The sequence below is a fragment of the Acanthochromis polyacanthus genome, chromosome 20, assembly GCF_021347895.1.
Source record: "Acanthochromis polyacanthus isolate Apoly-LR-REF ecotype Palm Island chromosome 20, KAUST_Apoly_ChrSc, whole genome shotgun sequence".
NCBI lineage: Eukaryota > Metazoa > Chordata > Actinopteri > Pomacentridae > Acanthochromis > Acanthochromis polyacanthus.
In genome coordinates this window covers 5,813,812-5,839,479 of record NC_067132.1, presented here as the reverse complement: position 1 = coordinate 5,839,479, position 25,668 = coordinate 5,813,812, and the positions used below count along the sequence as shown (strand labels likewise).

General features: G+C 42.0%; 1 protein-coding gene across 1 annotated transcript in view; it reads left to right on the top strand.

The window, feature by feature from the left end:
• The first annotated feature begins 828 nt into the window (after positions 1 to 828).
• si:dkey-225n22.4 (collagen alpha-1(XXI) chain) overlaps positions 829 to 25,668 on the top strand; it is a 115,697-nt gene continuing 90,857 nt past the window's right edge. The window contains exons 1-9 of the mRNA XM_051940349.1: positions 829 to 910; positions 16,089 to 16,210; positions 16,378 to 16,514; positions 16,630 to 16,749; positions 18,741 to 18,857; positions 19,033 to 19,219; positions 19,587 to 19,752; positions 19,830 to 20,052; positions 21,324 to 21,497. Coding sequence (XP_051796309.1) covers positions 16,132 to 16,210; positions 16,378 to 16,514; positions 16,630 to 16,749; positions 18,741 to 18,857; positions 19,033 to 19,219; positions 19,587 to 19,752; positions 19,830 to 20,052; positions 21,324 to 21,497 — 1,203 coding nt within the window. The 5' untranslated portion in view covers positions 829 to 910; positions 16,089 to 16,131. The remainder of the gene's footprint in view (positions 911 to 16,088; positions 16,211 to 16,377; positions 16,515 to 16,629; positions 16,750 to 18,740; positions 18,858 to 19,032; positions 19,220 to 19,586; positions 19,753 to 19,829; positions 20,053 to 21,323; positions 21,498 to 25,668) is intronic.

Here is a 25,668-nt window from a genome sequence, read left to right as displayed (position 1 = left end):
AAGATCTAGTAGCAAAGCATTTATAAATGTATTTTTGCACGTTGAACAGTGTGTGGCAGTCTCTTTTAAATCTCTTATTAAAAAACAACTAAGTATTTTTTGTTGAACTTAAAGATATCCACAATAAAAGTTGAGTTAGCCGGCATGTTTTTCAAATCTACTCAGTCTATTCAGTGGCTTCATCTCCATGAGGGAATTTTTACATAAATCTCTGCATGTAACACAGAGATAAACAAAAACAGCACGAGAACCTACAAATTCATCTGCCTTACTAGAACAGAGCTGTTGCTTAGTTATTGATGTAGAATTCATTCCAGCTGGATGGACTTCATCAGCGTACCAACATGTCCTACAGATGCTTTTTCACCTCCTGACCTGTAACTTAATTAAACTCCTGCACAGCTGCAGTGAAAACATGCTACCTGTTAAACCACATCTGTCTGCTGACCGTGGTTTCAACTTTCACACACTTTTATCTCAAAATCAGAGCAGGCTGACGTTCAGGTTAACAGTCTCCTTGCTGACTTCCTGCTGTCCGTCTGTCACCCTTAAAATGACTGAAAATCTTAGAGCTTCTAAACAGATAAAACTGGTGATGTGTTACAGTTAAAGTGGAAATCAGACACTTAAACACTGCTGGTCGGTCCACACATCAGATGTGACAGTGGATCCTCGGTGGATCCTCGGTGGATCCTCAGTGGATCCTCAGTGGATCCTCAGTGGATCCACGCTGGTCTCTGCTGTGTCCCGGTCTGTGGTGAAGCTGGCCACAGTTTAGAAAGGCTGCTCTGACACTCCCACCGCTCCCTCTGCCAACCAGAGGGAGGACTGTCACTGCCGAGTCCTTGCTCTTCACCCTCTCCTTGCAAAGTGGCATTCATCACTGGCTTCTTGCAGCTGAAGGAGAAAGGTAAGGACCTGTCATCACTTCTGCACCGCATGTACTGTTATATGGAGGGGAAAGCTGCCCAGAGTCGTTCTTTGAGTCTTCTTTTAATGAACAGACGGGATCTTCTTGGTGGTAGTTTTTCTTATTATCTAGTCTCTGCTGTATCTATGGTATCTATGCATCATTATTGTTTTGTAGACTTTTCTAAACACGATGTTTCCATGGCGTGGGTTTGTTTCGGCCACAAGTGACCAGCCATCAGGACAATGAGAAGTCAAGCTAAATATACAGTATAACTGCATACATCCAGCTCTGTGATTATGGGTCACCAAGGTCCTTTGCTGTAGTGCATGGTACCAGCCTCTCTCTGTGTCTTTTGGCATTTGAAAGTTATGCTGTTCGTTGAGTCTGTTACCTGAAATAACTTCAAATTACTGTATGTACAGCTACAAAATGGATTGGAAATGATGGAGGTATGTGGGATGGTTTTCAGGATAGACAGGGATAAGGCGGGGTGTAGTTTCATCATATAAAGCTCATTTAGTTGCTGAAGTAGCGAATTCAGAAGCAGTTGCCAATTATCTGTCATCAGGATCTGAAAGTGCTCTGGTCACTCTGGTTAGTTTAGCCAGGAGCTGTTCATGCCAGTAAATGACTTCAAACAAGACTATATGTGTAAGTTTTGAAAAAAGAAATAACACAGTTCTCCTCTTACAAAATGAAAGTGCAATTCAGAAGCAATAAAACCGTGTTGGGGTTTGAACAGTGGGAGGGATCTAGATGTTATTTCTCTACCTCAGAGGAGTCATCCCATTTAGTTCAGGTTCCACATTCAGCCCAGTTATATCTCCAGTGGACCAGACCAGTAAAACCACAGCATGATAACCTACAAATAACCACAACTCCTGACGGTTTCTTTGTTTTAGTGCAAAAATGTTCACATTTAAGGAATTATCTTTTTGCAACACATCATGAACAACTTCAAATGTATGAAGAAAAATAAAAATAACAAAAATGACACAAAATGAGACAAATGACACAAAACAAAAAGAGACAAAAAAGTTACAAAGCGACAAAAAATGGACAAACGACACAAGTGACACAAAAAGAAACAAAATGATACAAACAATATACAAAACATCAATTAAAGCAAAACACAAAATGACAAAAAGAAGACAAAAACACAAGTGAGACAGAAAGAGGCAAATGACAAAAATCAGACCAAAATAGACAAAAACAACAAAAACAGGACAAACTATTACAAAATAAAACACAAAATGACAAAATAAGACACAAAACAACAAAAGCATGAAAAAAGGAGACAGAAAAGTTACAAAGCAACGCAAAACATGGACAAAAATGAGACGAAAATTATACAAATGACACAAACAAGACAAAAAAGGACAAAAACCAACAAAAACAAGTCAAAATATTACAAAAATGAGACACAAAACAAACAAAGAACAATCTAGTATTTTACTTTCTGATCCAAACAACTTGTCATGGTCTAGAAATGATTTTAAATTTATAGTTTTACTAATTTACAATCTGCAGTTAAAGGGATAGTTTGGGATTTTTGACATGAATCTGTATGAATTTTTTTCTAACTCCATCTGGTGAATTTCGGCTTCAGTATATTCGGGTTCATAAAGATATCCCCTTGGCTGAATGCTGAAGTCAATATATTCATCGTCGCTGTCCTAGTCAGACATGTTGTTGTTGTTAACTTTACGAGCAGTAAACAAAGTGAAACCTGCCAGCTGGAGGCAGCGCGGAGTGATATGAAGGGAGAGAAAATAGTGCCAAGCGTTTACGAGGTCTGACTTTTTTGTGGACAACGGTTTTGTGATGCAAATATATCACTCTTTCAAACACATATTGGTTTGAGAAGAAAACTCTTCATTTTCGTGACCCCAGCAAACTTGCCGGACTACCTTTGTCTGGACCAAAACCGGACCGGATCTCTGCTCACTGGATGCTGTCGGGGGTAAGTCTGTGTGAATGAACAACACTGCTGACAGGGATGCCATACAGATTCATGTCAAAAATCCCAAACTATCCCTTTAATGTCTTCTCTGGGGTTTTTACACTTTGAGGGCCGGATTGGACCCTCTGGAGGACCACTTTTGGTCCACGGGCCTCATGTTGGACACCCCTGCCTTACTTGCTTTTCAGCAGAGAAGAACTTTTCTACAGATGTCCACTGTCTCTTCATGACCTTACTGATGCTAGCTGTGGCTACTGTGGTTTAAAATGTTGGTTTACTTTGGGCCAGCATTTCAGCGCTGCAGGCAGACAGGAGACATCAGTATGATTTAAAAAAAGACTCTGCAACAACAACAACAACATATGGATTATACTCATTTACATCATATTTTTTACACTTTTGTCTGCATAGTGACTCAATAAAACACAGAATACACAGACGTGACTGTGTTTTAACTGCTTATTACAAATCTAATAATCTAATATGGAACCTGCACAGTAAAATATGGCATGAAAAACAAAACCTGAGCTGAAATAGGATAACTCGGCACTGGAATGCTTGAAGAGAAAGTAATGGTGTGTTGCTCAGTTTTCAATTTAAAAAGAATTGTACATAATTGTTAATTGTTTAATGATGAACTTGTAATTTTATAATGTTACATTCATATATATATATATATAAATTTTGGCTTGTTTTACAGTCACAGTTCTGCTTTTTTTTCTCTCAATCCTGGTCACAGACAGGAAACACTAAACATATATGTACAAAAGAAAGACAGAAAACAGGAGCAGAAATGATCAAATCTAGACCATTAACAGCTATCAAACCCCAGTGAAAACAGCTAAATCTTAAAGTTTTTATTCAAAACATCAGTGTAAAGGGAGCATTTGATTAAAAGATGAAACCTATTCAAAGCTTTGGAGCTCATTTAAACCACTAACCTCGATCTCTGAACGTCATGAATCAAGTGCATCAGCGAACAAAGATGCTACTTACACATTTTCATCTACTACTGGGAATCTGTCGAATATTTCAGCAGCACAGGGTACCAGCACCAAACAACAACAGAAGTGAAATGATGTAACTGAGAAATGTAGAAAATGGAAAACTGTGGAAAGAACACAGGACAAATAGAGGATTTAATCTGTTACTTGAACACGCTAACATCTCCTGTGGTTCACAGAGATCAGGGTGTTTTTTGTATTTGTCAAAAGTTTTATGATTATTAATGTTAGCATTTAGTTTTTCTGTGTGGAAAAAAATAAGTGCATGTTTCTCACAACAGAATCAAATGTACCTGTAGAGAGAACATCACAGCTGGGTTTAGAGTTATTTCCTGACAGTAAACTGAAGGTCAATCCAGTGGAGACGTCAGCTGAACAACAAAACATGTGAATTACTGACATGTTAATTTTATATGCAACAAAAAGTAATGAATACAAAGCAACGACTGGAACGTTTCAAAACCACATATAAAGTCTAAAATAAAGCATGCTTTGGACAGTGGTCAGTAGCTACATGAAGCAGATTACAGACTTCATTGTGTAAAAACAACCTTGTACATATACACTGACATGATAACATCTTACCCTGCATCTCAACATGTATTGCAGTGACCAAATAATCTGCCATTTATCAGAGTGGTGAACATGATAGGAATATGTGGTAGTATGGAGCTTCTCTCTGCAGTCATCTCTGTTTGGTGAACCTACCCAAGGCGCTCAGCAACATCTGCACACAAGGAATGTTCTGTGATGCTGCAGCCAGCGGAAGAGGCTGATGTGGTTGGTAAACTGCACTTCTGGTTTGCCAAATGTAGAGTGAGGTTTTGGAGGAATTCAGGTTCAACTCCCACCTATCCACACATGTGTGTCTGTAAGATGACAGAGTGAGGAATGGAGGAGCAGAGCAGTAGGTGGACGTATGGAAGAGGGAAAAAGAGCATCTGTGTAGGATCCTCAAGGTTTGAGAGGTTTCTGGCAGAAATACCTTTACAAGTTGTGACATATTTCCATTGACATGTCGTCTGCCTTATGTTATGAGGTTCTCCCATGTTCTGTTTATCACTCTGCCAAGGAACATAGAGTTATGTGACAATTAGCGTCTGTCTGTCTGTCTGTCTGTTAGCAACACTACCCAACAACAGACTACGGGATTTGGATGAAATTTTCAGGGAAGGTCAGAAATGACACAGGGGCCAAGTGATTAGATTTCGGCAGTGATGTGGTTTACAGTATGGATCCATGGATTTGTTAAAGATTTCTCTATCATGGGTGCCCAGATGGCTCAACTGGCAGAGCGGGCGACCCATGAACAGGACTGTAGACCCATGAACAGGACTGTAGACCCATGAACAGGACTGTAGACCCATGAACAGGACTGTAGACCCATGAACAGGACTATAGACCCATGAACAGGACTGAGACCCATGAACAGGACTGTAGACCCATGAACAGGACTGCAGACCCATGAACAGGACTGTAGACCCATGAACAGGACTACAGTACCATGAACAGGACTACAGTACCATGAACAGGACTGTAGACCCATGAACAGGACTGTAGACCTATGAACAGGAGCTGTAGACCCATGAACAGGACTGTAGACCTATGAACAGGACTATAGACCCATGAACAGGACTACAGTACCATGAACAGGACTGTAGACCCATGAACAGGACTATAGACCCATGAACAGGACTGTAGACCCATGAACAGGACTATAGACCCATGAACAGGACTGTAGACCTATGAACAGGACTGTAGACCCATGAACAGGACTACAGTACCATGAACAGGACTGTAGACCCATGAACAGGAGCTGTAGACCCATGAACAGGACTATAGACCTATGAACAGGACTGTAGACCCATGAACAGGACTGTAGACCCATGAACAGGACTGTAGACCCATGAACAGAACTATCGACCCATGAACAGGAGCTGTAGACCCATGAACAGGAGCTGTAGATCCATGAACAGGAGCTGTAGACCCATGAACAGGACTGTAGACCTATGAACAGGACTGTAGACCCATGAACAGAACTATCGACCCATGAACAGAACTATCGACCCATGAACAGGAGCTGTAGACCCATGAACAGGACTGCAGACCCATGAACAGGACTGTAGACCCATGAACAGGAGCTATAGACCTATGAACAGGACTATAGACCTATGAACAGGACTGTAGACCCATGAACAGGAGCTGTAGACCCATGAACAGGACTATAGACCCATGAACAGGACTACAGTACCATGAACAGGACTGTAGACCCATGAACAGGACTATAGACCCATGAACAGGACTGTAGACCCATGAACAGGACTATAGACCCATGAACAGGACTGTAGACCTATGAACAGGACTGTAGACCCATGAACAGGACTACAGTACCATGAACAGGACTGTAGACCCATGAACAGGAGCTGTAGACCCATGAACAGGACTATAGACCTATGAACAGGACTGTAGACCCATGAACAGGACTGTAGACCCATGAACAGAACTATCGACCCATGAACAGGAGCTGTAGACCCATGAACAGAACTATCGACCCATGAACAGGAGCTGTAGACCCATGAACAGGAGCTGTAGACCCATGAACAGGAGCTGTAGACCCATGAACAGGACTGTAGACCTATGAACAGGACTGTAGACCCATGAACAGAACTATCGACCCATGAACAGAACTATCGACCCATGAACAGGAGCTGTAGACCCATGAACAGGACTGCAGACCCATGAACAGGGCTGTAGACCCATGAACAGGAGCTATAGACCTATGAACAGGACTATAGACCTATGAACAGGACTGTAGACCCATGAACAGGAGCTGTAGACCCATGAACAGGACTGTAGACCCATGAACAGAACTATCGACCCATGAACAGGAGCTGTAGACCCATGAACAGGAGCTGTAGATCCATGAACAGGAGCTGTAGACCCATGAACAGGACTGTAGACCCATGAACAGAACTATCGACCCATGAACAGGAGCTGTAGACCCATGAACAGGAGCTGTAGATCCATGAACAGGAGCTGTAGACCCATGAACAGGAGCTGTAGACCCATGAACAGGACTGTAGACCTATGAACAGGACTGTAGACCCATGAACAGAACTATCGACCCATGAACAGAACTATCGACCCATGAACAGGAGCTGTAGACCCATGAACAGGACTGTAGACCTATGAACAGGACTGTAGACCCATGAACAGAACTATCGACCCATGAACAGAACTATCGACCCATGAACAGGAGCTGTAGACCCATGAACAGGACTGTAGACCTATGAACAGGACTGTAGACCCATGAACAGAACTATCGACCCATGAACAGGAGCTGTAGACCCATGAACAGGAGCTGTAGACCCATGAACAGGACTGTAGACCCATAAACAGGAGCTGTAGACCTATGAACAGGACTGTAGACCCATGAACAGGAGCTATAGACCCATGAACAGAACTATCGACCCATGAACAGGAGCTGTAGACCCATGAACAGGACTGTAGACCCATGAACAGGACTGTAGACCCATGAACAGGAGCTGTAGACCCATGAACAGGAGCTGTAGACCTATGAACAGGACTGTAGACCCATGAACAGGAGCTGTAGACCTATGAACAGGAGCTGTAGACCCATGAACAGGAGCTGTAGACCTATGAACAGGACTGTAGACCCATGAACAGGAGCTGTAGACCCATGAACAGAACTATCGACCCATGAACAGGAGCTGTAGACCCATGAACAGGAGCTGTAGACCCATGAACAGAACTACCGACCCATGAACAGGAGCTGTAGACCCATGAACAGGACTGTAGACCCATGAACAGGAGCTGTAGACCCATGAACAGGACTGTAGACCCATGAACAGGACTGTAGACCCATGAACAGGACTGTAGACCCATGAACAGGAGCTGTAGACCCATGAACAGGACTGTAGACCCATGAACAGGAGCTGTAGACCCATGAACAGGAGCTGTAGACCCATGAACAGGAGCTGTCGACCCATGAACAGGAGCTGTAGACCCATGAACAGGAGCTGTAGACCCATGAACAGGACTGTAGACCCATGAACAGGACTGTAGACCCATGAACAGGACTGTAGACCCATGAACAGGACTATAGACCCCAAATGCAGGTCTTTCCCCCGTTCCTGTCCCTACTTTCCTGTCTGCCTCTCTATTAATTTGTCTAATAAAGCCAATGAAAAGCAAAAAAAAAAAAAAAAAACTTTAAAGATTTCTGTATCATTGCCAGATAGCAGCATGGCATCACTGTAACCATGACATCAGCTGCCTGCTGATGATCGCACGATTGTGATCCTACTACAAATCCACAAATCTTTTTAAATATTTCATCCATTGTAAATCATAGAAGGACTGAGCAGCCTTGGTGGAGTTCTGCTCTCTGAGTGCTTTTCTTGTTCTGCCATGTGGGACCTATAACGCTTGTTTGCATTGTTTGTACTTCAGCTCAGGTTCTACCCAAATATCATGGAAATTTTAAGAAATTTAATGAAATTTCCAGAATATCAGCATCTGAAAATGCAATTTACACACGTTTCCATCCACTACCCTATTAGAAGAGCGTGATAACATAAAAGTGTAAAGAAGGTTTTTGCCTCTTCATCACTTCACACACACCAAATGTTTTTTTGTGTCTTCACTGAAGTGGAAGATTCGATGGACATCATGTGCTTCACGTACGATTTATTTTCTATGTGACTTTCTATCCTGCCTTATTGCATTTTGCCTTTTCCACCTCAGTCAAGTGTCAAAATGCAAAATGAGCCTTCTCCAGGAATGTGTGTGTGCGTGTGTGTGTGTGTGTGCTAGGTGTGACTACAGATGGTTGGAGCAACAGAATGCACGTGGTCGTGGTTTACAGAAACTCTGACTGAAATGTAACTTGTATTTAGAAACTTAGACAATGATCAGCTGGCAGACCTCAGATCAGAAACAACTGTAGAGCAGAAGCTGATGGAATAAAGGGATTACCCTTCATGCATGTTCAGCTAAAAGGAATGCCTGCTTGATGGCATGTTGTCTGTTGGGAAACCTCTGTATACAAAAAGTGAGTGCACCTCAGTGTAATAACACTAAAATGTCAAATAATTCTAAACTGAATCACCTGTCAACAATTGTAAGATATTTAAAGTGACAAGTACAGCATTTCCTTTTAGAAAAGGGCTATGATCAATAACAAAAACAACATTACACCACTGACGCAAAACACTGAAGTATACCTGTGATTTCCTAACAGCCTAACTGCATGGCTGTAGTAAGAAACTGACTTGTGAACATCAGAACACTCTCAGTATTCTACATACAGATTGTGTGGATGCATAGTCCTGACAGTGAAGTACAGAGGTGGGAGTGTGGTGATGTTTTTGGTTGATTGACCTGCATATATCTCATATTGAACAAAAAGTAATGGTAAGAGTATAAATAAACATTTATCAACATGCAGCCGGAAGACTTTAGACCAGGGCTTCTCCACAATGTGCCATGGAAAGGATGAAGGTTTGAGATCTATTTCAAAAACAAAAAAAGCAGCTGAGTTTGTCTATTTGCAATGGTAGTGTCTACAGATACAGACCCGTACCCGTAGCCTGTGGCCTACGGATACGGCACTTTCCATTTGCCAGACAGATACGGACCCGTACGTGAGTCAAGAAGCTGCTAACCACTGCAAACTGTTGAAAGGTAAGCAAAGGTTAAGGTTAGGCTTAGTGTTAGGGTCAGGTTTAGGGTCCGTACCTGTAGTACCGATGCTACGGGTCCGTACCGCTAGCGTCTACCAGGAGTCACGTGACCAGATCTCGCATATCTGATTGGCAAATGGAAAGTGTCGTATCCGTAGTCCACAGGCTACGGGTACGGGTCCGTATCTCTAGCAACAACCATTTGCAATTCCAGGTGTCAAACACTTTGATTTCCCACAGTGGGAGAAGCACGGCAACAGTTAGCATTAATTAGTTCCATTTAGCTGCTCAAACCAGAGATGAGTCGACAGGCAGTCATACGTGCATCTCACATGTAAAACAAAGATCTGTTGTGCCAAAAAAACAATGAGCTGCTTGAAATATACTTGTCAGTGTTTTATATGTCAGCTTTTATGTGAAAACCATAACATATGCAGATTTGCTTTGCTGCCTTGTTTTGTACTCTTTTGCTAGTTGAATACAGAACAATACCAGGTTTTAACTTGTTCTCTGTTTTGACATGAATCTACTCAGGCATACGGTGACAGTTTATGGTTTGAGTCCTAAAGTAAGAAAGCACCATCTGGCAGATTAAATAGTATTAGTTTATCGATCAGTATTTCAGATATTCAGCCAGGAAATAATTATTAGAATATGAAAATGCTTGATTCTCTGATTAGATCTCCACTTAAAGCAACACTAAATCTGCATCAACCAGTAACTCTCCCACTGTGATCTGTGAAATTTAGCTAGCACGGTCTGTTCAAGCCTACACAGTCTGCAGTAAGGGAATCTGTGGAATTCAAAGAATAATTCTGGTTTATTCCAGCATGTTGTAACAAGGTTATTCTGGCTCTGTGCATCATACTAACTTTGCACGCCCCATTTCTGATGAAGAGATTTAGGGGAACAAAATGGCTAACACAAACCTGTAAGGTGTAGACTACCAGTCAAAAGTTTGGACTCAGCTTCTCATTTAATGGTTTTTCTTTATTTTCACTGAAGGCATCAAAACTATGAATGAACACAGATGGAAAGATGTAGGAAACAAAAAAGTGTGAAATAAGTCAAAACGTGTTTTATATTTTGGATTCTTGAAATGATTCAGCTTGAATAAAAAGTTGACAATGATTGAAAATCTATCCAAAATAACTCGTAAAACAAGTTGAAATTAGTCCAAAATGACTTGAAACCTTTTCAAAACTACTCAAAGTTTTCCTAAACATGATAAAATGATACAAAATGACTCAAAATATGTCCAAAATATGCTAAAGCTTGTTGTAAATGACCAAAAGAAGTCCCAAAAAAACCTTGAGCAAGTCCAGAAAAAACTCAAAATTTGTTCAAAATGATTGAATGTGTGAACATGAACTAAAAATTGCCAACAGTGACTCAAAATCTATCTAAAATAACTTGTAAAACAAGCTGAAATTTGTCCAAAACTACTTGAATTGCGGTGAATTAAATGTTTCGATAATGAATTGAAACTTGTGTTCAGTGACTGGAAACGTGTCCCAAATTACTCAAAAATCCTCCAAACTGACTCAAACTTTATCCAATACGAGTACATATTTGTCCACGATGACTTGAAACCTGCTCAAAACTACTCAAAACTTCTTAAAACATGTTAAAAGTGGTCCAAAATCTGTTAAATCCTGTCCCAAATGACTCAAAAGAAGTCACAGATAACACTGAACAAGTCCCAAGAAACTCAAGGTTTGTTCAAAATGATTCAATTTGAATTAAAAATGCCAAAAATGACTCAACATCTGTCCATTCTGTTAGATTCTTCAAAGTAGCCTCCCTTTGCTTTGATTACTGCTTTTCTATCCGTGAGCTTCATGAAGTAGAACCTGAAATGGTTTCACTTCACAGGTGTTTCTCGTCAAGGTTCATTTGTGGAATTTCTTCTTTCTTAACAGGGTTGGGACCATCAGTTGTGTTGTGCAGAAGTCTGGTTGTTTCACAGTTGTTTGACAATCAAGCCATGTAGTGAGAATCTACAATGCAAATAGTCATGAAAATAAAGAAAAACCCTTAAATGAGAAGGTGTGACTGGCAGTGTAAATCATTTCAAAAGATAGTTCTTTCAGTCTGACCAAAACCAAACACAGAAATGAACCACCTGGAACAACCGTCAGTGATCTCTAATCTCCTGCATTAAGTCTTCTTTAAGGTGTGCAGCTGTGAAGAGCTTTCCATTTAGTGTGTGTTCCTGCTGAAGAGGTCATAGCAAACGCAGACAAGCCACCCTCCACAAATGAATTCGTAGGGTTATTGGATGATGCAGTTATCACGATGGCTGCATGCAAAGTTACCATGAAACACAGAGCTTAACGGGAAAACGGCTGGTCCAAATAAACCAGAATTATTCTTCAACAGGAAGTAGTGAGAGAATGTCACATGAAACAATATAGGACCTGACCAACATTAACAGCCCCCCCACTGCTTCAAGCTGTTCAGGTGACTGATGACTGTGCAGGGTTTCCCTCCAGGTCTTTACTGCTGTAGCGTTTTTATGTGCGACCTGGAGGAATTGGCCTCATTTATTAACCTGAATAAACTCATGAGTGGCAAAAGCAGCTTCCACTTTGCTGTTACACGAGCTGTTCTTCCACTTTAAAGCAATGACCAATCAAAGGGGACCCTTTACAAAGCTTTCTCCTTCCCCACATGAGACCCAGTGGAGGCCATACAGTCAGCACACATGGGCTTTCCATGTGAACCCGTGTCATTGAACACATGTGGGTCTTGTGTAGTACAGAGTCCACATTTAGCCCTTACAGTTTGCCCATGCTGTACCCATGTTGCCCACATGTTATTCATATGGCAAACACGTGTATTCAGCCGCTCCATTCAGTAACTAAGTTGGTGTTGTAGATGAATTCCTAACATGACAGCAGTAATGCTACAATGCTAGCTGTTGACTGTATCAGGTCTATAATGCTTGTGTAAGCAGGAACATGTACTCAATAGCTGAATCTGTTTTTCATTGATTTCCATTGTAGTCTTTGTACACTGCAGTGTTTATTTTTATGCCGTTAACTAGTTGCTTCTGGGTGAAACAACTTCCAAGACTCAGGAGGAAGCAGCTTGGTCAGTATGGTCGTGTCACACAGAGAACAAGGCTTACAGCAGCTGGGAGGAGACTGTAAAAGAAAGCTTGTGGTGGCTGTAGTGTGTCTTTAAAGCCTCTGCAGCCCTCTCTGCCATGTTTATATTTCTGTTTTCCCATCCCAGCATAGTGCTCACGTTGTTATTTTCTCCGGCCCTGCCTTGTGGTCGATGGAACCATGTTTGCGCTGCAGAATGAACACAGAGAGAGAAAACGCTCATCATGTGTCGTATGGCACAGCATTAAACTCACAGAAACAGTTTATAGGGAGGAGGGGGAGGAGGAGGAGAGGAACAGAGAGAGATGTGGTAATTTTACAAGTCAAGTCTCATTCTGCAGCTATATATCTCATACTGTTTGTGACAACTCAGTCTGTTCACTTCTTGTGGACTCTTGGATTAAGTCATTGTGATGTCCACACTCACATATGTATTAGTGCTGTTGGTCCATATATATTTGTGAATTAACTTAAATTACCATATTTTTTTCTGGAAACATTTGGCTCCAGAATAAACAGCAATCAGAATCAACAGTAAGGCCACTGAGAGATCAAGTGAATATCACTTTTGTAAGTAGTTGGCATCTATAAGGCAGCAAGTGAACATTCAGTTCTTTAGTTCTTGAAGTTGGTTGTTGCAGTTAGGGAAAGTGTGTGCATCTGCCCACTGTGGGCATCTGAAGGACTTTGTTAAGGACGAGACTGTGATGTTTGGATCACTGAGTCAGTTTTCAGTATGCAGTGGATAATTTTTACCTAAACCGGTCCAAGGTAGGACAACCAGTGAAGTGGTGACAGAGTTATGAGCAACCAAGGACCACTGATGTCTGTGGGGGGATGAGAGCTGGTTCATGTAGTCCATGAAGTCAGATCCCACAGAACAGCTTCCAGGACTTAAAGATCTGCTGCAGATGTCTTGGTACCTGTAGGTGCTTTTCCACCAGCACCTACTCGACTCTACTCGTCTTAGGTGGTTTTCCATTATTGAGTGCCACCTCATCGTGGGTGGAGTCCTCATATGGTGTAGTTCTGAAGCACACATAAAGAGTGAAGAAGGAAGTGGTCTTCATTGTTACTAAATTTAAAGACTAATTTAAAAGCAGCTGAAAGTCTTGTTTTGGTTGATCTCCAGCTCTTCTAGTTCCTCTCTGGCAGCACTGGGCTGTATTAACTACACATAACTTACATCATTACAGCTCCAACATTTGATTCAAGTCAGTAACAGTGAATGGAGCACATTTAAAGCAGAGAAAGAAATGGTGATAAACTACTTTTTAAAGCACTTTTAGACCACTTAGTTCTATAAGGCACAGAAAGTCCCTTTCCCTGTTTGTACCACAGCATCTGAAGACGTGTGAAAAACAAATGAATTAATGATAGAGCAACAAACACCAGCAAAGTTTGGGATTCATTTTCACACAGGGTGAAACAACCACAGAAGGTTGGAGTCATTGTGTTGGTGTTGGTGATCTGAATGGATGTGGCACAGCAGAACTCCTAAGTAGTAATGACTGGCTGACTGATGTATGGGTATTTCAGTTTCAGTTTGTAACTGTATTGAATCAAAGAGCAAATACAGGCTTGTCTTGTTGGCTCTGACAATGGCTCATCTTCTTCTCTCACGGTCGCTCTTGTTCCCACACTTCTCTCTTTTTAGACTAGTCAAAAACATATAACTTTGTTTTATTGTCAGTAAATATTGAAGGAAACATCAGAACAGACCTAATTATCACTTCAGTGACAGCCAGTGTTGGCTCTTCATTTGTGTTTGCCCAATCAGCAGGCTGATAAGTCTGATAAGCTGGTAAATCTCAGGTAAGCTTCCTAAAATGGCCTGTTTATGCTCAACTAGTTTGCAACAAATCCACCACCTCAGAGATGAGGTGTTTATAGTCCTTCTGAACAGCCTCACTGGTAGGCAGAGTAAAAAGAGAGCCATCATAGAGAGGGGGAAGATGAATATAATCATTTAAAAATGGGGATAAGAGCAAACATTTCCAAACAGTCTCTCCAGGAAGACATTCATAGTGCTGCACTCAAATGTTGACATGAAAAGTGCTGCAAATAGTTGAGTGACAACAGAAAAAGAGATCAGTCCTCAGCTCCTGCCTCTGTAGAGCTGGCCTCTCACCGTGTGGAGTGGGTGTGAAGGTTGGAGTGTCAGTTTTTTGGAAGTTTATAGAAATGGTTGGACACTGACCCACCCTGAAAAGGTGTGGAGGAGGAGTTTCCAAAGCTATTCGACCATCAGGCAAGTAGATCAAACAGAGTGTAAAGGTTACCTAACTAATGTCTAAAGCCTCCAGAGTTGCTGCTTATGGACTTTGAGGCTTCTCTGAGGAGCAATTAAGTGTTGGAACAAAAAATATACTTTTGCAGTTTGGAAAGCCTGAACACTGATGGGGATGGAAGATGTTTCCTTTTTCATGATGGTGCGAGGAGGAAAGCCACACAGAAATGATCAAATGGGAGTCCCAGATATTGTGTGTGTGTAACAAACTTCATCCTGACGGCAAAACAGCTGGTGAAAATGACAAACAGCTGGTGAAAATGACAAACAGCTGGTGAAAATGACAAACAGCTGGTGAAAATGAAAAAACAGCTGGTGATTATTTTGTAAGAGTAGTGCAGGTGTGGGATACACTAAATGATAAGAGGAGAGCCAGTTCTCGCTGTTAAAGTGGAGATGGAATTCACAGGTGTCAAGATCTGACTTTGAAAAGGGCTAAATTATGGCCAGTGGTTTGTACCAGAGGGGGTGTTGGCATGAGCTGGCATGATTCTGATCCTTGGTGGCTCCAATTTTCAACCTTCCGGACCTCAAAAAATCTGCAGTGAATGTCTTCATGTCCAAACATGAACCTTAGTAGAATTGAGGTGTAAGCAGGATGGAGATGTTTGGCTGGCATGTGAATTAGACAGAGTGGTGTAAACATCATTTACTGGTCATCTGTCCACACACCATCCTCCCAAACAGCACTAAAAACATCCCCATCAGACAGTTCCAGACATTCAAAAAGGTATCCTGCGTTTGATCTCACTTACATTAAAATAATTACACAAGCCTACTGAAATCATTTTGTCAAAAAAAATAAAACATCCTAAAAATGACAAATAGATTGAAGTACATCAAACAATTACAGAAGCTTTAGAGTGAGATGGACAAAGTTTAGCATCTACAGGGCCTACGGAGGGCTGGGTGAGAGCGTACATCCTTCATCGGACCAAAAACAATGAGTTCAGTCAACAAACCAGCAGCAAGATTTGGTCTGCGACTGTCTTCCACAGAAATAAATTGTCAAAAGAGGACAGCTTTAGGATTGCTTCCTGTCAGACTGTGCTTATGGTTTGATGGACAACTGGCTGAAGGAGTTTTCCTCTGTGATGTAGGACGGTTGGACTGGACAGAGGTGGACTGTTCTCCTACAGAGCCATGTTGCTGTGGTCAGTATGGAGTGTAATGTTGCTGCTGATCCGGCTGGAGGCTGCAGAGGAGGATGATGTCCGAGCAGGTAGGGGTGACGCTGTTGCACCTGAGAGGGATTTGGAAGTGGACACTAACATCACATATAACATTACTGTGAGCTAATCTTCTGAGTCTGAAAACTCTGAAAGTGTAGATTTGTATGACTCTGGATTTGTCTTTGGTCACTGAGAGCATTTCTATGTGTGTGTACAGGCTGCAGCACAGCCGTAAATGACCTGGTGTATATTGTTGACGGCTCATGGAGTGTTGGCTTCTCAGACTTTGACACGGCCAAGCAGTGGCTGATCAACATCACCAGCCAGTTTGACATCAGCTCCCACTACACACAGGTAACCTGATCCACGTCATGCTGCACTGTGTATTCACCGCTGGCCTTTCATAGCGCCACAGAGCTTCAGCTAACCTGTACTACACCCTCATTAGTTCTGTTTGTGTGTGCTGTAGGTGGCTGTGATCCAGTACAGTGACACACCTCGACTGGAGATTCCTCTGGGGAAACATCTGGGTGGAGCAGATCTCCTCCAGGCCATACAGAGCATCACCTACCTGGGAGGAAACACACAGGCAGGACTTCATGTTTTTACTTCACACCACAGCCAGAGCCTTTTTTACATGAAAATATATAACATCATGTGTGTTTGGATGTGGGCTGCACAGTGGTGTACAGGTTAGCAGTTACGCCTTGCAGCAAGAACATCCCCGGTTCAAATCCCGGCCTGGGCCTGGGATCTTTCTGCATGGAGTTTGCATGTTCTCCCTGTGCATGCGTGGGTTTTCTCCGGGTACTCCGGCTTCCTCCCACAGTCCAAAAACATGCTGAGGTTAATTGGTTACTCTAAATTGTCCGTAGGTGTGAATGTGAGTGTGATTGTGTGTCTGTATATGTAGCCCTGTGACAGACTGGTGACCTGTCCAGGGTGTCCCCTGCCTTCACCGAGTCAGCTGGGATAGACTCCAGCACCCCCCATGACCCTAGTGAGGATAAAGCGGTGTATAGAGGATGGATGGATGGATGGATGGATGGATGCTGTTGCAGGTTCTAAAACACACATACTGTACAGATACATGCAGAGATTTGAAGCATTAACCTATCGGGTCATTGCTTTCTGTTTCATTTGCAAAATGACCAAATTGTACTGAGCTTGTGCTGGAAAATGAGAGAAAGAGACTCAGTTTCCAACAGAACAGCAACAGCACTGTTTGTGCTGCTTCATTTGACAGAACCTTGAACACATGTCCTCTCCTCCCATAACATCAATCACCTAAATGAACAAATCAATCAGCAAAGGGAGAAAAAGAAAGTGCTGAACAGCTCCAAGGGTGTTGAATACGTTTTCAGTTTCTTTTTTCATTTAATTGAAATGACATGTAAGAAGATGTACTGCAGAGTTAAAACTGTGCGGCCTGTGAGCCCCGTTGCAGTGTGGAACGGTTCTAATGTTGACCTCTTTCAAGTTAAAACTAACAAACACACAGCAAAAAAGATCAGCGCAAAACACAGAATAATACCTTCATTAAGAGACAGCTGACGGTACAGCAGTGGTGTCAAACGTGCGGCCCGCGGGCCAAAACCAGCCTGCCAGTGGGTCCATTTCAGCCAGCGGGATGATTTTGTAAAGTGTAAAAATTACAGAAAAGACATTAAGTGCAAATTGTAAATGTTATAATTCTACATTAAAAATAATGTCTAGAAAAGTTGTTTTGATCATAAAGTCAAATAATGTATCATTCAGGTTCAGGTACCAGTGACTGCAAATTTTGTGCCTTTTTGTAGATAAAAGTTGTAATGTGTAAATGATAAACTGAGGCTGAATGTTTTTGAAATTAACAAATGTCAGGTTGTTCATGATGTTTTGTAAAAGATAATTCCTTAAATATGAACATTTTTGCACTAAAACAAAGAAAAAATTAGGAGTTTTTGTTTATTTCTAGGACATTATGCTGTGCTTTTACTGGTCCAACCCACTGAACCAAACTAAAATAAGTTTGACACTGCTGCTCCCCAGGTTCATGACCTGCTGCTCTCCTGCCTCCTACTGGCTGGTTGGAGTGCCTGCATGCAACAGTGTGGTGGAAGAACAAAAATGACTTTGCTTCTAAAATATACTCTAAAATGTTTTATGAAAATTTTCATTGCTTCCAGTTTTTCATCCAACAACCAAGAAACTACTAAAGTGAACATGCTGTGGCTGGTTATATCCACTGGAGCCAACATTCACTCAACACAGGTGCATCTGCAGCAGCGTGACCATACAGCAACACCACAAGCACAAAAATGTTCAACAAACACTCGCACGCTAACTGCAAATCCATCCCTCTGAGTCCTGCATCCTACAGCTGTATCCTGTTACATTTAGGTGTTGTAATACTAAGGCTTCCCATTTCAAAAAAGCCTTTTTATATGTTTATATCATTTAATTTGCACTTTGTCATGTCGCTGCCAGCAGCTGGAAGCTCGTCAACAGTCCAGTTCACACACATGTTCCTTCACAGCGTCATGCTTTTTTAAATTTACTCCACCGGGGCGTCAGTAATTTTCTGACTTGTTTGTGCAGACGGGCAGGGCCATCAAGTTTGCTGTGGACCATGTGTTCTCCTCCTCCCAGCGGGCCAGCCTGGTCAAGAACCGCATCGCTGTGGTGGTCACTGATGGCAAATCTCAGGATGATGTGGTAAATGTGCCTTCGTGGTTCAGTTAAAGCAGGTCGGGTTTATGTGAGTTTGAAGGAACGCCCCAGGTCTCTGATACCGTGGGGCATCCACACCATTACAAGCGTAATCTAAGCTGTAGGCTTCATGTCTTCTGTCTAACAATCATTTTTACCACAGAAAACCTTTCTTCTGTAGGTGGATGCCAGCGTGGAGGCTCGATCTCAGGGGATTACAGTGTTTGCTGTGGGAGTGGGCAGTGAGATCACCACCTCTGAGCTGGTATCTATCGCCAATAAGCCGTCTTCCACCTACGTCCTGTACGCTGAAGATTACACCACCATCGACCGCATCAGAGACTCCATGGAACAGAAGCTATGTGAAGGTCAGAACTTCAAGCTGTGGACCTTTTTGTTGGCCGAGTGTTCTTTAAATTCTCCTGACTGCCATGTTTTGTTTATTCTGCCGTAAGACGTGTTGAAGAACTCTTGACAGCTGGCATTTTGCTAACGAGACCTTAGACACTGGAACTGGCATTAGAGTCTTATTCATATTCAGAAATGTCTATCTGATATAATATTAGTCATAACCTTGTTTTTTAGGACTGGGTGTTTTTTTTTTACCATCAAAATATGAATTTCAAGCACCTAAAAAAATAGATTTCCCTCCATCATCTACAAGAATACAAATCAATGTTCCACCAAACACCACAGCTAGAGGTTAGCTGTCTGAACCAACCTTTCTTTTTCTAGAGTCTGTATGTCCCACACGAATCCCAGTGGCATCTCGTGATGAGAAAGGCTTTGAGCTGATGGTGGGCATGAACATTCAGAAAAAGGCCAAGAAGATCCCTGGATCTCTGGTTTCAGAGACAGCCTACACCCTCGCTGCCTCTACTGACGTAACTGAGAGTACCAGGTATCACACACTCCAAGCGATTGTTTGATTCAGTTCAAACCGATGCATGTAGTTATTTTGCTCCATCTTTCTTCTAGAGAGATCTTCCCAGAAGGCCTCCCTCCATCGTATGTGTTTGTTGCCACTGTGCGTCTAAAAGGGACGTCTAGCAAGCTGCCGTTTGACCTGTGGAGGGTGCTGTCGAAGGATAAGGAGGTCCAGGCTGCAGTGACACTGAGTGGAAAAGACAAAGCTGTCACCTTCACCACCACCAGTCTGACAGAAAAGGAGCAGAGGGTCGTCTTTAAAGCAGGCTTTCAGGTTGGTAAGGACTGAGTGTCCAGAACAGATCAATGTGGGAAACACTTCTCACTCTGCTGCTTTCCTTTGACTTCAAAGCTCTGGTTTCAATACAATGGATGCTGTAAAATGCTGTAATATTTATGTACATTTTCATATTTTATGGGTTAAAACTTTTTTTTAAAAGTAAAGTATGGAATGAAGCATGTTTTTAACACTAAAATCAACATTATCATACTTTTATTGACTGTAAAAGTAGAAAATATTCTAGCCTAATTTTACGGTAGCATTCTGGTGACCACAGCTGCCAGCGTCTTACCGTAAGAACAACCTTTTTTACAATGCACTTCAAAGTTGATTCATACTGTAGAAAAACAACAGAAACACACAGCTGTCACAGCATATTAAGCTGATGAAGGTACAGGGTGTAGTGTGGTGTGGTGAAAGTGAAAGAACGTGTTTTCACAGCATCTCTTCTAATCGTGGGTTTCCCTCATGCTAGCTGCTGTTAATGAGTTTGACTGGAACAACCTGCAGAGGACCAAACTAACAGTTATTTAAATATCATCCACTGTTCACTTCAATACACCGCTGAACCAGAGAAGATGTAAAGTGATGGAAGAAGGAGGAGGCTCAAAGAAAAGGTTTCATGCTCTAAACCACTGACTTTCCTCCGTGGAAACTAGCTGGTGGATGTGTAGCACTTGGAAGGCATGTCCCTGTTTCCATGGCAGCACAAGGTAATAATCCTGCTGGGTTTGCCAGGTTGTTTTTTCCAACAGGCATCCACCATCCCAGTACACACCTAGAGGAGTGCTGAACAGGGTTGTAATTATGTTGAATTTGTGTTTGCACATGTTTGATTTGATCCGGTTTGATGTGGCATGAGGTAGAGGCCTGTGATTTGTCAGCTGCAGATGACGGCTGTGGCTTCATCCCAATTAAACAATAGCTGCTCTGTTCCTCTCTCCTGCTCCGTGGCCTGAAAAAGTTTGTGATGGAAAAAGGAAGGAGTTCTTGGTCGTAGTACCTCGCTGTTCAGAATTATTTGCGGAGTATTTAGGGAACACACAGTTTTGGCCTCACTGACAAAATTAGATTCGGTTCTGCCAACAGAAACAGAAAGCTGAGTGAAAGAGGATTTGACAAGTTAATAATTGTTTTCACATCCAACTTTGCTCCTGAATTTCAGCTGACAAAGATGTGTTTCAGCCTCTGAGTTAATGCATCTTTATATTTGAGATAATCTTGAAAAAAAGGAAGCTGTTCACGATATACACTCTTTCTTTCAGGCTCTGTACGATGGAAAATGGCATCAGCTGAAACTCCTGGTGAGGCCACGCCAGGTCACCAGTTTCCTTGACGACCAGCAGATCCAAGAAGTTGTGTTGGACCTGGTGGAGCCCATTTACATCAATGGGGAGACACAGGTGTCTAAGAGGCGGGGAACAGACGTCACTGTACCTGTGAGTAACAGATCCAGTCACCTCTAAATAATGCTGCAAGGAATACTAGTTATTCTGAAAAGATTTGAGAAGATTTCCATTATATTAATAGTTAATCATCATCATCATCATCATCAAACTTTATTACAGACACAGGGTCCAAATTAAAAAAAACAGACAGCACACATAAGAAATGTCTAGAGCAGACAACTGTACCAGTGACGCCACAGTTCAGAATGATAGCATGTGGCACTCATTTTGACATTAGTCAGACTCTTAATGATCGTATTCTCACTGTGATTGAGCCGACAAATAAACCTGTACATAGTGTTTCTCAAAACTGCATTAAATGTTTGAATGCCAGTAGAAACAAATAGGTGACTGGCACTCTCCCATCGAGGCTTCTTCAATATTATTCTTAAACAGTCATTGTATGCCACATTAAGTTTCCTTATGCTTGATTGTTTATAGTTACACCACAAGTGAGCCGTATATAACGATGTACAGTATGCTTTAAAAAGTGTCTTTTTTACCTCAGTTGTACACATCCCAAACCTGCAAACAAGCATATTGGCCTGAGCATACATCCTGCGGCACTGCCGTTGCACATCTTCATCATCTGACAGTTCATCCGTGATAAAATGTCCCAGATATTTGTATTTGCTGCACAAAGTCAAGATGTTGACACATAATTTAAACTGTGGAAGACTTATCGTCTCTTGTTCTACAGATCATTATGACACTTTTACTTGTGTTATACTTGATGTCATACTTCAAGCCATACATAGAACAGACATTTAAAAGTTCTTGGATGCCAGCACTGCTTGGGCTCAATACAACAAGATCATCAGCGTACATCAGATGATTTACAAGAGTAGAACCAATCATACAGCCAGTCCTGCATACATTTAACCGCTGCGACAATTCATCCATATACAAATTAAACAGTATAGGAGAAAGAATTCCACCTCGCCTCACACCATTGGTCACACCAAACGGAGCTGAGACACTACTGCCCCACCTCACCTGCATCACCTGATGGGCATACCAGTACGATAAAATTCTCAAAATGTACTTAGGAACTCCTTGCTGATGCAGTTTTATGAACAACTTCAGGTGATTAACTCGGTCAAATGCTTTAGATGCATCAATGAAGCATATAAACACAGACGAGTTTTTACTTTTATACTCCCTGATGATTTCCTTAAGAGCAAATATGCATAGGTCCGTGCCATGCTTTGACTTGAACCCGAACTGATTGTCCACAGAATAAATGATGTCTTGAATTCTGCACAATAGAACCTTTTCCAAGACTTTAGAAGCGATGCTAGCTAGTGCAATGGGCCTGTAATTGTCCGAGCTTCCCACGCGACCTGTTTTATCCTTTATGACAGGGACCAGAGTGATTGAGAGAAGTGCATCAGGCAGAATACCATGAGTCATACAGCAGGTGAAGCAAAGGGCCAGAAGGGGAGATAATCTGATGCTGGCATGTTTTAAATGCTCAGCATATATACCATCAGCACCACAGGTTTTATTGTCTGGCAGTTGTTTTATAGCTTGGTACACATCATGTGCCGCGATACTCACACACTCATTCTTGCCAATAGCTTCACATTTAAATTGTTCAGTGTGAATACAGTTAAAGAGACTTGAGTAATGCTGCTTCCAGTGCTCCACTATATCATCTGGACCACAAATGCCGTCCACAGAACAGGGCAAAGTTGTCTTATTGCTATTCAAAATGCGCACCTCTTTCCAGAAATTCAAAAAATTGTTAACCAAGAGCTTTCCAGCCAATGAATCTGATCTCATACTTTGCTCATTTTTTGAAATAAATCTAATAGCATACTTACATCTAGCATTAGTGAGCTTTTTGTTTTCAAAAACAGGTCCTTGTCTGGGTCTTCCAGCCTGAGCCCACTCTCATGTAGCTTCACGGGGCTGCTCATAGTACCCAGCTACATACCTGTTCCAACCAGGACGCTTGGTGATGTTCTTATTCATCAGCTTATTATATGGTTTCCCACTTTCAACAAGAGCAGTTATTATTTCATCATAAAACACACATATGTCTTTCCTGTGATCCGCATCAACACAGTTTGGATCATTACATCTGACAACATCATAAGGAATATTTATATTACTCAGCAGTTTGTCAGTTTGAATAAAATAAGCCATAAGGTCTGCCTTAGTAAGGGCCGACCAGTCCAGCTTCCCACTATGCACAGTGCTGTTACTTTTACTTTCAGACAGCATAGGCAACTGCTCAACTTTAACTGAGAGTGAAATTGGTATATGATCACCTGTAGCCAGATTGTACAATATTTCCATTGAACCAAGAGAGGCATGTGCATCTGATGTACTTATACAGTGGTCAAGCCATGATGTAGTATGCCATGCTTCACTGATATAAGTATAACTGTCAGTCGGCAACAACAGCTTGCTTGACAAAACATAGTTATGGTCATCACAAAACTGAACCATGTGTCTACCAAATACAGAATTCCCATCTGTTATGTCAGCATTCATATCACCCACCACATAGATACTTGATGAAGGACAAATCTCAACAAAAGAATTTAAAAAGGCAAGCTTATTTAAATATTCATCCTCATTCTACATTCTTAGGGAGTATATCCATTTAAAATTACAAAGTCCTTATTATCACATGTAAACTCTATTCCAAAACACCAGTCAACACCCAGTCGAACAACATTCACGTATTGATCAAGTGTTTTTCTCCAGAGTATTGCCACACCTCCTGATATCCTCCCTCTGACAATACCCCGGTCATAGTCAGTTGTGGATTCTCCACCTCCGTGAAAATTGTCATTAAAAGAGTTCAACTTCTGTAAATCTTGCCGAGCTAAAAAAGTCTCTTGCAAACATAATATATCACAGTTTACTAAGAGATTGTCAACCACCAAACGACGAGCTTTATCCCCAGCGCTGTTTCCAAGCCGTAATCCACGACAATTATAGAACAAAACTCGTATATCCATAATTTGGAACTATTGTGCCACCACAGCGGAACCATTACGCACACGCTCATCTATGGTGCCAGATATGGCTCTGCTGTTTGCAATCCGACGAGGCTCGTAAAATCGCCGAACAAGGGCACCCTCTTATCTTATCATACATCTCATTCACGTCATTACATTCAGCACATACCTTAAATGAGCTAAATCGGTTGTGCATAGAGTCTATCTTGTTACAAGTAACGTCACGACCGAATTTTTCTTTTAAGTACAGAGCTAGAGTTACTTCATCCAAATCCGGAGAAAATCTTGAAGCAAACACACTCACAAGCTTGGTCCGGACAGTTCTGATGTTGCTAACAGCTCCAGTGCCAACGATGGGCTTGGTGATCCTTGGTCTCTTCACCTGTCCAGGCACAGCAGTGTACTGGCGAGTTGTAGTATCATCCGCTGTTGCACGTCTGCTTTTACTCACCACTTCGGTCCACTTTGGCGACTGTGGTCCACATGAACTCCGCTCCGCCGCACTTTTCACCTGGTCCATATCACCATTCAGGATTGATGCCGCAGTAGTGGCTGCATTATCCAGGCTTTTCACATTTGGGCCCAAATGAGCCCTCACATAGGTCTCCGCCGCCGGCGCTGCTGCTACATCTGCATTAGCATCTATAGCAGGCCTTCGCTTCAAAATGCCCACTCGGTCACAAATACCCTCCGTGACCATCCGTAGGTCGCTGCAGACATCCAACTGTAGTTTCACTGTGTTTTTCATTGTGGCAACCTCTGTGCTCAGTTGCTCCATTCTTGATAGTAGACATGATACATCCAAGCTATTGAACGTGACAGGCGGCAAGGCATCCAGATAGTAGGATACAAATCTGGGGACATTCTCACTGCACTCGTTCAGGACACGCAAACAGCTTTTGATGTTATTTGCGTCTTTCTGTGTCCCTTTATGTGAGACATTCCTCTGTGTTGTAGGGCAAAGTTCAAAGAGTGCCTTCTTGGATGACTCAATCCACTCAGAGTCAAACGTATTAGAAGCCAAAATTACTACCTCATCCTGGCTCATAGTCCTCATTTTCACGTAGAGGAAACTCAATAAGTTAAGATTTGAGATTTATGAGATGTTGAATATTATTTTATTGCTTTGAAAGCTTTTGCATATCTTGGACATGTTGGTCATTTGTCAGATTAGAAGCTGTAGTGTG